Source organism: Zootoca vivipara, chromosome 14 (genome assembly GCF_963506605.1).
Source record: "Zootoca vivipara chromosome 14, rZooViv1.1, whole genome shotgun sequence".
NCBI classification, from domain to species: Eukaryota; Metazoa; Chordata; class Lepidosauria; order Squamata; family Lacertidae; genus Zootoca; species Zootoca vivipara.
The window spans coordinates 45,637,976-45,652,617 of record NC_083289.1 but is presented as its reverse complement, the minus strand read 5'-3'; the positions used below and the strand labels follow the sequence as shown (position 1 = coordinate 45,652,617).

Genomic DNA, 14,642 nt, shown 5'->3' with positions numbered 1-14,642 from the left:
CCACACTGCATCTTCTGAAGCAGTTCTGGATGTTGCAAAAGTCCCGAACTGCAAAGAGAAATGAGGGATCCCCCCAAAAGAACACCCCTCCATTTATGCAAACTAGGAGAAAGCACCTTATAGCCAAGTTTTCAAGTTATTGCTTTGTAAAGCTGAACGCCGCCTTTGAAAAAGCACGCAGCCCGACTGCAGCAACCACCTACAAAACGAAAACAAAAAAGGCTGTGTGGTGCTCCCTCTGGAAGTTATAAAGCTTGTTTCGTAACGATCTGCACCTCTCAATGGCCGTAGCTTAAAAAGGAGTGGAAATTCTTTCCCATTCTTTGCGTTCACGTACATCCAGAGGCTGCTGGCAGACAAGTGCGCCTAACAGAACAAAGAGTGGCAGATGATTTATAGGGCGATACGGAGCTGAGCTGGAAAGCTTGAGGACGATTCATTGCAGGACAGGGGCTGAGGGCATGCAGGTCCACGATGAAAGAGAAGCCGAACGCAATTGCGCTAAATAAAAAACAACGCATCCAGCTGTGGGCTGGAAGCTGAGCTCACTTACCTGCGTGTGGACCGTCTAGTTGATGCTGGAGTCTATGGGACTAGGGCGGCTTCAAGTTTAAGTCGGGCACTTTAGGGAGATGGCGAGCTGTGCCACCAGAGTAGAACACCAAGCAGAGCCGAGTAGCAATTGCCAAGGTCAAGCGATTCCGCCCTCAGATGCCAGCTCTGTTCTGATGGGCAGCTGAAAAGTGCGGCTGGCTGATTTGAAAGCATCATGTGTCAATGCTTTGCTGAGGCTTGCTGCTGCTAACAAGATCAGAAATCTCTCAGAAGAGGGCCTCTCGCTGCTGGCATCAGAGGGGAACCCCCTTGCCCGGTTCTACAGACAAGATGGTGCAGAGAACAGGCAGGGGCCGTTCCTCCTCACCATGTCTGCACAGATCCTAGACGGTGGGTGGGCAGTACAAGGGGCTTCTGTAGACCAGTGTTCTTCAGCAGATGCTGTTGGACTAAACCAGGCATCCCCAAACCTCGGCCCTCCAGATGTTTTGGACTACAATTCCCATATTCCCCAAACATGGGTCCTGTTAGCCAGGGATCATGGGAGTTGTAGGCCAAAACATCTGGAGGGCCGCAGTTTGGGGATGCCTGGACTAAACCAAAAGTATTGTTCTGCTTCCCTTTGGGCCACACCAGTGAGGCAGCCCAGGACCTCCAGACACACTGCCCAGGCTTGCGCCCTGGGGAGGTCACTTCAGTGCTGCTAACACAGCGGTTTGACGTCACCCCCGGAGGTGCACTCCGCTGTCTCTCAAGACAGACAGATGCCAACAGCAATTCCCATCAGCCCCAGCCAGCTTAGCCGTTGATCAGGGATGATGGGAGTTGTAGTCCAACAGCATCTGACTGCAGACCCAGGGTTGAGGAACTCTTAAAACCTAAAACCCCAACTACTCGTGACATCAGCTACTGCAGCATGGGATGGCTCCTCCTGAACAATCCCCTCCTGGCAATTATAATAATTATAATATAATAATCATTTATTATTTGTACCCCGCCCATCTGGCTGAGTCTCCCCAGCCACTCTGGGCGGCTCCCAATCGAATATTAAAATAATACAGCATTAAATATTAAAAACTTCCCTAAACAGGGCTGCCTTCAGATGTCTTAATAATGTGACATTTATATCACAAGGAGCCAAGGCTGTCACACGTGGTCTTTGTCCTCCCACCTGGTTTTATCCTTGCAACAAACCAGGGGGAGGGCAAGATACAGGGGAGCCTCCTGGAGAGCTTCAGGGCTGAGTGAGGATTTGAATCCAGATCTCCCGGTTTTGCAACGTGAGGCGAAAGACAAGGTGGCCCTCCTTCCTAATTCAATGTACAGAAGCCAGCTTGACTGGCAGCTGAAACTTAACTTTTAACGCTGGCAATAGGACAGTGTCCTACATTGCATCGGAGGGCCGAAGGCTAGCTTAGGGGGCAAGGGGCAAGCACTGCAAGATGCACAGAGTTTCCCTTTGGCAGACAGGCTCCACAAGGCCTCCTTTCCCTCCACAGCCATTCCTTCAGACTGCCGGGGTGGGGGGGGGAGAGAGAGGAGAGAGAGAGAGAGAGAGAGAGAGAGAGAGAGAGAGAGAGAGAGAGAGAGAGAGAGAGAGAGAGAGAGAGAGAGATGGGAAGCAGAAGGCTCCGCCAAGCATCTCCTACCCCTGCACTATGCAAGTTGGTTGTTATAGGAACAACTGCTTAAGAATTGGTGCCCAGGTTTGCATTCCCCTCCCCTCCTCTTCCCTCCCCGTCCCTTTCACCTTGTGTGCCATGGGTTGTTGTTGTTGTTGTTTAGATTGGAAGCCTGTATGCTGCAGGCATCCACGAGATCAGAGCAAAGTGGAGCAGTCTCAAAGGAGGATTCCTAACGAAATGGAACAACATCCTGAGCAGCTGGCTGAACTGGGGACAAACACATAGCAGTCTTGTTGCAGCTGGTAAAACACCTTGGCAGAAGACCGATCCAAGGAAGAAGGACTGGGGGGGGGGGGTAGGGGTGTCCAGTTATAGGAAAGAATATTCCCGATGAGTATTAGCTCTGACACCAAGGGGGTGTGTCTGTGCTCTCTTTAAAGAAAGGGCTGGGCAGAAGGAACAGTAACACATTAATTCAAGTAGCAAGTTGTTACACACATATCAATGCAAGTTTCCTGCCAGAGAGTGGCAGGGAGGTCACGAGCTGTTTCTGGAAAATCAGGACTTGCCGCCAGGTGACTAAGGTGTTCCTCCTAGGGAAAGATGGAGAGGTTTCTCAGGAAATGAACGTTAATCCAATTCCTCAGGGGAGATGCTTGCTGGAGGCTGCCTCCACCCCTGTCTCACGTTCATTAATGCTAAATAAGGTTGTCTGCTTGCATTAGATGTGGTTGGGAGTTCTGGAGACCAATTAGGCTTGCACTTATCAATCTGCATAATAGGGTCATATTACTGTGAGGACATTCCCCTGAACCGCAGCTACTATGGGAGAGGACGATATCTGGCACGAACCAGTGAGGTTTCCTCTTTCACTTAGGTTGAACTAGTACTGTAGCTTTCTCCAATTCCTTGCAATAGTGCTGCCCTCACTGCTTGAAGAAAAGCAAAAGCAAAATATCTTGGGGCATATGCAGAGTGCCAGTTGAAACAGAGATTCTTGGTAACGCAAAGGGGGGCTGGTGTTACCCACAACATAGAGACACGATACCATTGCTAGCTGAGACTTGCAGCAATGCTTACACAAAAAATAGTACTTTCCAGGCTCAAAGTGTAGAATCTAACCAGAGTTTCTGTGCCGGGCCCGGCCTCCCAGAAAATGCAGCAGTGTCAAGTGGAATGCCCGCTTCATCTGTTCTGCAGAACAGACATCATAACTTTGTTGCAGGCTCAAGTTTCTATCTAGCCAGTGAACTCCAACCATCTGAGCACTGAAGGTCAGTTTCCCCAGCCATTCAGACCCAAAAGCTCATCTCATGAAAGGGGCTTTTGTAAAGCAATAAATGATATCGGGGGACAATCATCCTTCAGCCAGGCAAGCAGAAAAAAAGAAGAAGGAAGAAAGATTACTACATGTTCAGTGTTATTGCTTAAAAGCATACTGGTGCAAAATGAAATACAGTATGCCAACTTCCTAGCCTCTAAGGGGAAAAAAGTGTGTGTGTAAGAAAAAGAAACTATTGTGCCTAAAACTGCACAGATGCTCGTGGGGCCAGGGAGGGGGCACCCTTTCCTAGAAAGTAAGTGACAACATAGCTTTGGGCCTCAATCCTAGACAGCCATAGCCTGGGTGGGAGGAAAAACATGTATGTGGGCAGAAGTTTTTTGAAAGTTCCAGCTTCATGGGAATGGCAAGCTGCTTTTCCATTTTGAAGCGGGTCAGCTTGATGATGATAAAATAAAATTATTATTATTATTATTTATCTGTACCCTGCCCATCTGACTGGGTTGCCCCAGCCACTCCAGCTTCAGCAAAAACCCATGAGATGCCCTGTGAGGGACAGGGGATATCGCGAAGTCCCTCCCCTCCTGAGTTCAAGCCAATCCCCGAGCACAGGGGAAAGCAGAGAGAGTTCCGATTCCAGTGGGGAAGCAGGAAGTCGTGTCCGAGGCTCAGGCAAGGTAGAGGAGCCAGGGTCCCAGGTGGGACAGGAAGGGGCGAATAAGGGGGGGAGACCCATCCCCCCAACTCCGGAATTACGCAGAAAGAGGAGGGGAAAGAGGATGGGTCTGCCAAAGCTTTTGTGTTGGAGAAAGACGCGCCAAAAGCCATTAGGAGGTTCTGAAACCGACTGACCACATCACTCCGTGTAAATAGCAATGACTTCAGCACTGTAAATACGCAGCACCAATAAAAGAATAAAATGCAGAGCTGCGTAGCGTCGTTACTCTGAAGTAGTCCCTCCGGCCACTGTGACAGCAACCTCCTAATCCTTTTTGGGCTACTTTGGAGTGCCGGGATGAGCGTGTCAGAGGCGGAGAGATGGCGGCAGATCGCGGAGCAAGCCCAGCAAGAACTGCAGCAGCTGTCGCTGCAGGCGCAGGGGGAATTGAAGGCAGCTAAAGAAGAGACTAAGAAGGTCCAGGACGACCGGCTACAACTTGCGGAACAGGTGAGAGCGCTACAGGAAAGAGAGCAGGAATTAAGGGCGGTGGCGGTAGACCTCCAAAACAAGCTGGATGCAGAGAAGAACAAGGCGGGAGGGGCACCCCAAGTCCAAGTGCTGCCAGGAAGGAGAGCCGGGACGCTAGTAAGCAAGTTCAATGGAGACCCGAGGGAATATCAGGGCTTTGAGACTGAGATTGTGTACGCTCTTGAGCTGCACCACGATGAGTTCCCTGATGATGAGCACAGGGTAGCGTTTATTGTGGAGCACCTTACCGGGGCAGCCAGGGAGTGGCTAAGACCGTTAATCGCAACAAAGAATCCTTGCATGAAGAATGTCAAACTATTTCTAGAAGGTTTGAAAACGATGTATTCGTCCGATAGTCATATGGACCAGACTAAGGAGGAACTTCATAATTTACGCCAAGGAAATATGACAGTTCGCGCGTATTGGGCGAAATTCACCATGCTGGTGCACAGATTGGGGTGGGAACTAGAGTCACCCCCAATGCAAGCGGCGTTCTACTTGGGGTTGCATGAGGAGGTGAAGGATGAGCTCTCGAGAGGTCCAAAGCCCAGTAATATGGATCAGCTGAGCAAAGCGGCTCTGGCGGTGGGGGTGAGACAGGAATCCCGGTGGAGCGACAAGCAAGCAACGCGCGCAAAGCGGGCTTGGTTCCCACGGTCGCAGGAGAAGCCACTCCCCCAACAACCCTTTCAAGCCACGCCTGGGGCCAGTCAGGACCAGGAACCCATGCAGATTGATAGCGCGCGCGCGCGGGCTTTTCAGACCCCAGCGGCGCCAAGACGCAAGGAGGGAAGGGGTGGGAATTGCTTTCTCTGCAACTCCCCCCAGCATCTCGTCAGAGACTGCCCACATCGCAGGGAGTGGCAAGGAAAGGCGGGAACGGTTGTGCCCTCCCCCACTGACGCAGCACCACAGCAGGGAAACGGGAAAGCCTGGCTGCAGGAGACAAGGGGCAGCAGCCAGGCACAGTCCGCAGACAACAGCCCCAGCCCACCCACCCGCACAGAGAGGAGCAGAGCCAGCCCACCCCTCCCAGAGCAGGAGTGGTTCTAGAAGTGACGCTCACGCTCCCAAATGGCTATCCCCTGACGGTCCTCGCCCTAATTGACAGTGGTGCCTCAGCCAACTTCTTCTCGAGAAACTTTGCAGAAGAACACCAGATCCAGCTTCTGCAGCTGGATTTTCCCCTGCACGTGGCAACCATTGACGGCAGAGAGCTGCTGGGAGGGGCCATCACTCATCAAACCCCCCCCATGAGAATGACGGTGGGAAGGCACTCAGAGACACTGGCATTCAACGTCACAACCATCTCAGACCCCCCCCATCGTCTTGGGCATGAGCTGGCTGGCGCGCCATGACCCCTCCATCAGTTGGCACCAGAGATGCATCACTTTTGGATCGGACTTTTGCCTGGAACATTGCATGCAGCACCAACCAGGGGAGGGGCCTCCGATAGCCACGGTGGCCACCATGCACATCAAAGGGGGTGAGGCGATACCCAAGCCGTACTGGGACTTGCAGGAGGTCTTCAGCGAAGCGGAGTCCGACCACCTACCCCCACACAGGCCTTTTGACTGCCAGATCAACCTGGTGCCGGGGGCAACTATACCCCCAGCCAAGCTGTACGCCATGTCAGACCAGGAACTGGAGGATCTGCGCGCTTTCATCGACAAGAACCTCAAGCGGGGGTTCATCAGAGAAAGCAAGGCAGCAGGGGGCAGCCCGGTCTTTTGGGTGGACAAGAAAGACACGCAACAGCGCCGTCTTGTGGTGGATTTTAGACGGCTGAATTCAGTGACAGAGCCAGTGGCCTTCCCCATGCCCAGAGTGGATGATCTCCTGACAGCGGCACGCAGGGGCAAGATTTTCACCAAGCTAGACCTGAGGGGGGCGTACAACTTGATCAGGATCCGGGAAGGCGATGAATGGAAAACCACGATGTTCACGCCTCTGGGCTCTTTTGAATATCTGGTGATGCCCTTCGGGTTGCAAGGGGGCTCAGCATGCTTCCAGGCCTTCATGCACCACGTCCTGGGGTCCCTCCTCTTCAGGAAATGCTTGGTCTTCCTGGATGACATCCTTATCTATTCCGATGACCCAGTGCAGCATGTGAAAGATGTCAGGGAGGTGTTGCAGCGCCTGAAGGAGAACCACCTGTATGTGAAGCTGGAGAAGTGCAAGTTTCACACCAAGGAGGTGGACTTCCTGGGCTACAAGCTGTCAGACAAGGGGCTGGCGATGGACAAGGACAAGGTGCAGGCCATCCTGGACTGGCACAGCCCCAGGACGCGCAAAGATGCCCAACGCCTACTAGGCTTCGCCAACTTCTACAGGAAGTTCATCAAGAACTTCTCTCGCGTTACGGCTCCCATCACTGACTGCCTGAGAGGCAAGCAGAAGTTCCGGTGGACACCAGAGGCGCAAGCAGCGTTTGAAAGCCTCAAGAGGGTGTTCGCCTCAGACCAGAACCTGTTCCACGTGGTTCAGGACGCGCCCCTACGCGTGGAGACAGATGCTTCTGATAAAGCTGTGGGCGCCATTTTGTTGCAACTGGACGCCAACAGAGAGTGGAGACCCTGTGCCTTCTTCTCCAGGAAGTTGACCCAGCCAGAGCGAAACTACACGGTGTTTGATCGGGAACTTCTTGCGATCCACGCTGCGTTCCAGCACTGGAGACACTTCCTGGTGGGCGCCAAGCACCCCATCCAGGTGTGCACAGACCACAAGAACCTGGAGTTCTGGAGAACTGCCAGGGTGCTCAACCAGCAGCAGATACGGTGGGCAGAGTTCTTCTCGAACTTCAACTTCTCCATACACTACATCCCGGGAGAGCAGAATGTCAGGGCGGATGCCCTCTCCCGCAAGCCAGAGTACATGGAGGAGGAGGCGCCACCGGCACCCAGGCACATTTTCCCCCCGTCAGCTTGGTCCTGCGGAGCAGCAGTGGTGAGCGAGGCAGAACTCACAGCACTGACGGCAGCGGATGAATTTGCCAACCGCATCTTCAGAGAACTGAGAGGGGGGGGAGCAGGCAAAAGACTTTGCAGAACGCAGGGGGCTGCTTTTCTACAAGGGTGCACTGTACCTGCCCACCACCCAGCTTAGACGTACGGTCCTCAAGCAGATGCACGACAACCCAACGGCGGGTCATTTTGGGAGGGACAAAACCACTCACCTAGTCATGAGACACTTCTGGTGGCCAGGGGTGCGGGAAGATGTTCGAGACTATGTACGGGGCTGCGACACCTGCCAGCGGGCAAAGGTGGTCAGAGCAGCGCCACCGGGATTGCTGGAGCCCTTAGCCACGCCACACAGGCCGTGGGAAGTGGTGTCCATGGACTTCATCACAGATCTGCCTTCTTCCAGGGGCAAGACCGCAGTGTTGGTGGTGGTGGACCTCATGTCCAAAATGTGCCACTTTATACCGTGTGCCAGGGCGGTCTCTGCAGAAGAGACAGCCAAACTGTTTGTGGATCACGTATTCAGACTGCATGGATTACCTTTAAGGGTTATTTCGGATCGTGGCCGCCAATTTGTTTCCAGGTTCTGGCGGCGGCTCATGAACCTCCTGCAGGTGGAGGTCAGCTTGTCGACGGCTAGACACCCGCAGACCAATGGACAGGCGGAGAGGGTCAACGCCATTCTGCAGCAGTACCTGAGATGCTACGTCAGCCAGCGGCAAACGGACTGGGTGGATCGCCTGCCACTGGCAGAATTTGCCTACAACAATGCGGTGCACGTCTCCACAGGGGTGTCGCCCTTTAAGGCCAATTACGGGCGTGACCTCAGATCTTTCCCAGAGAGGGAGGGGGAGGAGGAGGAGGAGGGCCCACAGGCTGAGGATTGGGCAGAGGAACTGGAGACGGTGCACCAGCAGCTCAGAGAACACTTGGAGAGAGCCAAGGAAGCGTACAAGAAGGGGGCAGATCGCCACAGGCGACCGGGGGAGGTCATTAGGGTGGGGGACAAAGTTTGGTTGTCCTCGGAGGGCCTTCCCATCAGAGGGCGATGCAAAAAGCTGGCGCCCAGAAGGTTGGGCCCCTTCACGGTCACGCAACAGGTCAACCCGGTGGCATACAGGCTGGCACTGCCAGAGGACATGAGGGTGCACCCAGTGTTTCATAGATCGCTGCTGTCGCCGTACAGGGAAAGCAGCAGGCTCCGAGACAGCGAACAAACCCCTGAGGGAGGGGGGGAGAGGGAAGGCAGGGAGCAACTCAATGAGGCCACGGCCATCCTGGATTCAAGGTGGGGGGTGGGGGGACTGGAGTACCTCATGGCATGGGAGGACGCTCCACCGTCCCAGAATGAATGGGTCCCAGCCACTCAGATACAGGAGGAATTCCTGGTAGAAGAATTTCACGCCCTCTTTCCCCATAGACCCAAGCACTGGCACATGGAAAGGGAAGGGGAGGGGGAGGAAGCACGGGAGAGCAGTTCACCATGGCGCTGGGAAGCGGAGTTTGAGGAACCAGAGGATGAGGTATGGGTGTCACCGAGATCCACCCAGTCAGAGGAAGGAGCAGATTGGCAGAACATTTTTACCCCCACCAGCTCTGACGCCACGGACTTTTTGGGATTCCCATCCTCCCAGGCGGAAGGGGGGGGCTTGCCGGACTGGGGGGAGGTGTTCACACCAACGGGCTCGGAAAGCACTGAGTTCTTAGGCTTCCAGTCGTCACCGACACCTGGGGGGGACCTGGGGAGGGGTGAAGGAGAGCTTGGGAGGGGGGTGGATGTGAGGGACAGGGGATATCGCGAAGTCCCTCCCCTCCTGAGTTCAAGCCAATCCCCGAGCACAGGGGAAAGCAGAGAGAGTTCCGATTCCAGTGGGGAAGCAGGAAGTCGTGTCCGAGGCTCAGGCAAGGTAGAGGAGCCAGGGTCCCAGGTGGGACAGGAAGGGGCGAATAAGGGGGGGAGACCCATCCCCCCAACTCCGGAATTACGCAGAAAGAGGAGGGGAAAGAGGATGGGTCTGCCAAAGCTTTTGTGTTGGAGAAAGACGCGCCAAAAGCCATTAGGAGGTTCTGAAACCGACTGACCACATCACTCCGTGTAAATAGCAATGACTTCAGCACTGTAAATACGCAGCACCAATAAAAGAATAAAATGCAGAGCTGCGTAGCGTCGTTACTCTGAAGTAGTCCCTCCGGCCACTGTGACATGCCCCTTCCGTTGTGTACAGAAAACTTCCCCTTGTCCAGAACTAGTCTGATACAGGTTTCCTTTGCTTGTGTCTCTTAAAATTATTCCTATCAGCATGCTAGATCAGATAGCTAAGCTAAGTACTTCACTAAAGCATAGGCAGCTGCAGCTACTGTAATTCACAATAGAACAGAAGCAATGTTATATATGGCTTGGATTTTATCTGGTTAGCCATAATTAATCTACACCCGGTCTGAGGGCATTTCCTAACCCAACCTTACATTTTACTCCCTTCTAAGAAGTGACAAATCCCTCCCAAAGAGGCCTGAATGTTTGTGAGTGTTCCATGACATCGCAGCATTTGCTCAGCCAAGGGTGGCTCAGGAGAGCTGTTAGCTGAACACTGTATTCTTCCCATTTTACATACAGTTCTTAATTTTTATCCTCATTTCTGATTGCTAATTTTGTCAAATGAGAGACCAGGGAGAGGAACCTGCCCTCAAGCATAACACTGCAGTGCTGCTCCAATGAGGAGAAGCAGCTAGGAGCACAAGTCTTTTGTCCTACTGCACCCAAAATTTCAATCTTGGCTTGTAGGCAGTGCTTAAACCAGAGTTTCCTAGTTTGGATGTCACAGGAAACTGTGGTTAGGAAATCAGGAAGTCTCTAGTCAATCAGGGCATGTGAGAAGAGGAAGGAAAGGCAGGGCACAAAAGCTCAACAGCATTACATCTGCACCATACCCATAACTTGGTCCTAAATCTATATAATATCCTTAGCTGAGGCTTAACACTGTCCTTTGCTGAACACTGGAAAACACTTCAGGATTGCAGGGAAGGCCGAAACATTTACTAAAATAACATCCCATTCCTGTAATTGTTAACATCAATTATTGTGGAAAGTCCCTATCGTTGTGAAAAGTCTGTTTCCACCACATAAGGATTCAATTATCGGACACCCTCGCAAGTCAAAGTTTAAGGCAAATTATCTTTTATTCATGTACAAAGAACCAAAAATAGAATTCAGTATGACACTGAGCTGAAACACTGGACGCTTTTAATTTTTAGACCTATAGGCCAAACCTGCTCCTCCCCCCTTTTGTTTACCATTTATCATACCGTGAAAATAAATGGATTCTGACCCACCAAGAGATTGATGCTGTAAAACTGTCACAGTTTCTTATGTTTCCACACTAACATATCCCTCCTTTTACCAACAATATACCTTGGACTAGAACTGTAGAGGAAACCACAGCACAAAGATGATTAGAAATGCCACATCTACAAAATTGCCCTTACCCATTTTACCAATCAGTCTTGAGAACTTTGCACAGTAACAAATAAACACCTGCTCTGCACGAAGGGACACGTGATGGTTTATTTCATCTGTTTAGGCCCCGTGAACTCAACATATCTTCAAGCTTTGGGCCAGCTATGCATCCTGGCTCCGCAGCAGCCCCTGAGAATTAAAACAAAGACGACGTGTTGCATTTCAACATGGTAAGTAATGCCAACTCTTGAGTAATCATATTTTCTTATGAGATCTACTTGGGATGAGCTGAACCTACAGATCACATCACTGGCCAACTAGTTTTCCTGCATGGAGGCCAAAAATCTGCTTGGAAAATTGATTTCAAGTTGCAGAAGAGTCATACTATGGTCTTGCACAACTCCTGCTCATTTAAGCTAGGCTTATGCAAGTTATCTTTCCAGTGAATGGCACCTCTCATCCACTTTTCCAGACAGGATAAAGGCAAGTCTTGTGCCTTTGCTTCTGCAGTTCTGTGCACACTTACTTGAATACAAGTCCCACTGAATTCAGGAGGATTCACTTTTGAGTATAGATCACGCTGCCAGCAGCTCTTGCAATAATAAGTTGGGTGAGCCGCGTAGCAGATCTCCTCTGTGACCAATGTTACCCAAACATCCCAATCAATAATATGCCGCTCTTCAATACAGATTCTCAGAACAGTTTCCAATATAAACGAAACAAGTAACTACAGCAGCAAGACACAACAGCAACTTGCACAGGTTAAAACCCAAAGTAAGAGAAGAAATCCAGAATGCACTTAAAAGCTAATAAACTCGGCACCAAGCAAACCACTCTAGGGAGGAAGTTGCAATGCCCAGAAGGCACCACAATGAAAGCGCTCTCTCCAGCCGCCATCGACATTGACTCCAACAATGATGGGACCCAGCTGAGAAACTCCATAACAAATCTTAACAACATGGCTAATTCATGTAGGACTGGGGCGTTTACGTTCCTCCATACATTGCTGGACTACAACTCCCATTGTCCTTTGCTGGCTGGGGCTGATGGGAGTTAAAATCCAACAACATCTGGAGAGCATCAGATTCTCCATCTTAATGCAGGAGGAAGGTGGCCAGGTTTTATGTTTGGTTATGTCTCAGTACCAATGATGATGTGTGCCAGTGTCAGAACAGTAACTTCTCTTTTCCTTGAAAGTAAAGTTTATTTGCAAGCCCCTCTCAGGGGTGGCAAACCTGTGGTTCAGATTTTTTTTGGTCTTCCAACTCCAATCAGACTTTGCTGGCACAGCCCAGGGATTATGGGAGTTGTAGTCCCAACAACATTTAGAGGACAATAGGTTAAACACTTCTGCATTATTTATACACTCCCACACACCCTAACCAAAGCATACCCATTTGACTCCTTTCGTTGGTTGGTTTGAAACCTGTAACAAAGGTGCTCTGGGGAATGTATTGCAGACCTTTTCTTCATTACCATGTAACAGCTGGTTTATAATTCCATACAGAAGTGGCCTGTTAAAAAATGGGGAAAATTGTTGAGTGGAGAGAGCTGAAGAAACAAGGGGCAAAGGATCATTAGCCACTCCCATTTACTTTAGTGGAACTTGCACAGAGGGAATCTTTGGTGGACTATGCTTGCAGATTTTCAGCAAAGAACAATTGCCATATGATCGTAACTCAGAAGCAAGGCCCTCTGGGTCCAAGGAAATGGACTTCTTTGTAAGCACTCTTTAGAGGCACACTTACAGCATAATCTTATCTACTCAGAAGTTTAGGACTTTATTCCTAAGTAAGTATGTATAAGATTATAGCTTTAGAAATTTACCACAGAGCCCCTGAAGTGTGGGGAAAACATTATATGTGTCATCCTGCACATATATGATTAAGAATGTATTCATCATATATCAACACTTTAAGGCATTCAAAATCCAGAGGGAGCTTATAGAACCAGAATATATGGACTATGTCATCTTACACTGATCTGCTGTTTGGATCTTCAACTATATTTAGTTCATTAACAAGAAATTCTCTGTCCAATGGAACTTCAGGTTGGCCAGATTCTGAAAAACAGAACATGTGAACATTAATCCTTTCTGAACTCGGATTCATAGAATCATAGAATTGTGAAAGTTAAAAGGGACCCCAAGGGTCATCTAGTCCAACCCCCTGCAATGCAGGAATTGTATGTACCTAGCTATTTTAGTAACCCCATTCACGCATGGCTCGCAAACAAATCACTATTCACCAGCCACCAGCCACAAATCTCCAGAGACACATTTCTGTAGGACTGTAACTTCTGTGATTTCCATTTCCATATTCATTATTTATTGGATAGTATCCATGCAACAGAGAAAAGGAAATAGGAAAAAGGCTCACCTGCTGTTAGAACAGATGAAGCATATTTGTATTTGTTGAACTCCAAGTATTCACGGATCAGTTCGTTGATTAAAAGGTTCTCATGGGACAACGATGGCCGTGGCTCGCTTTGGTCATCCAGCGCGTTGAAAACTTCAGCTCTGATCCTTGCTTTGATCTGTCCCAGCGTACCTCTCTTCTCCAGCGTGTCTGTTAAAACTAGGGAGTACAAAACCAGGCAGCTTTTCTATTAACAAGAAACCCAGCTGTAGCTGTTCCAAGTGCGAAAACAAACAAACACATTCCCCCCCCAAAAAAAGAACAACCAAAAAAAACTAAGCCTTTAGTTCTCATGAGCTGCTTTGGACAGAAGCTAAGTTTCATTAGACATGCTGGACATTAAAAAAAATTGCAAATTAACAAAGTAGAATGAGATTGTCGCAGACAGAATTAAATATGCTTCCTTGTTGGCATGATAAAACGTATCCCGATCAAGTCCATGACAGGCAGCTAGGCAACAGGTACAGCACCCCACAACAGAATAGCAGCTGCCCCAGGTGAACTTCCACCTGCTATGCAGCTCTTAAAGGCTTAGGAGCAGAGCTGGGGGAGGGCAGACACACACCCCAGTGAAAAATAAGTTTAAAACAAGTAACCCCGCCCCCCCTCCTCGCACCAGGACAAAGGAAAGAGAACATTCCCGCTTCCCTTTACCTGCTTTCAACTCTGTTATGGTCGCCATCTTGGAAGGGGCAACCGGAGGCGGAAGTGGGAAGGGAAAAATAACCGAAAATTCCCGGATATAAACAAACAGGCTTCTCGGTCTCTAGGGCAACCGCAGGGGCAAAGCACGCGTGCGCATTAGGGACGGAGGAGCCTCCCTCCACCCGGCGGCGGTATCTGCTCTCTACTGGCTGCGCGCTCAGCCAATAAGCTTATCTGGAACCGTTAACCCTTTCCTTTCCTCGGGCTTGGACTTTTTCATTGGCGGGGGGGGGGGAGATTGCTGGCTTACTAGTGAATGCTAATTTAGATTTATTTATGTGGGGTTATTTATACACGAGTAGATTCTCCCCTCCTTGCCCAACAGCATCCGTTGCTGCATGGAAGGCAGATACTCAACAGGTGATGCGGTGCCCACCTTCCTTGTAGTTCCACGCTGGAAATAAATTCTCTACCTGTTGGATTTCTTACTTGTCCTGCAACCATGAAGGCTTAGA

General features: G+C 50.4%; 1 protein-coding gene across 1 annotated transcript; it reads right to left on the bottom strand.

The window, feature by feature from the left end:
• Nucleotides 1-9,835: 9,835 nt before the first annotated feature.
• Nucleotides 9,836-14,185, bottom strand: CEP20 (centrosomal protein 20). Its single transcript, XM_035132130.2, has 5 exons — nucleotides 14,137-14,185; nucleotides 13,444-13,641; nucleotides 13,043-13,127; nucleotides 12,459-12,579; nucleotides 9,836-11,254 (listed from the first exon to the last, which is right to left on the bottom strand). Exons 1-5 carry the CDS (start codon nucleotides 14,162-14,164, stop codon nucleotides 11,228-11,230), a joined length of 459 nt encoding a protein of 152 aa, XP_034988021.1. The 5' UTR covers nucleotides 14,165-14,185; the 3' UTR covers nucleotides 9,836-11,227.
• Nucleotides 14,186-14,642: the final 457 nt, after the last annotated feature.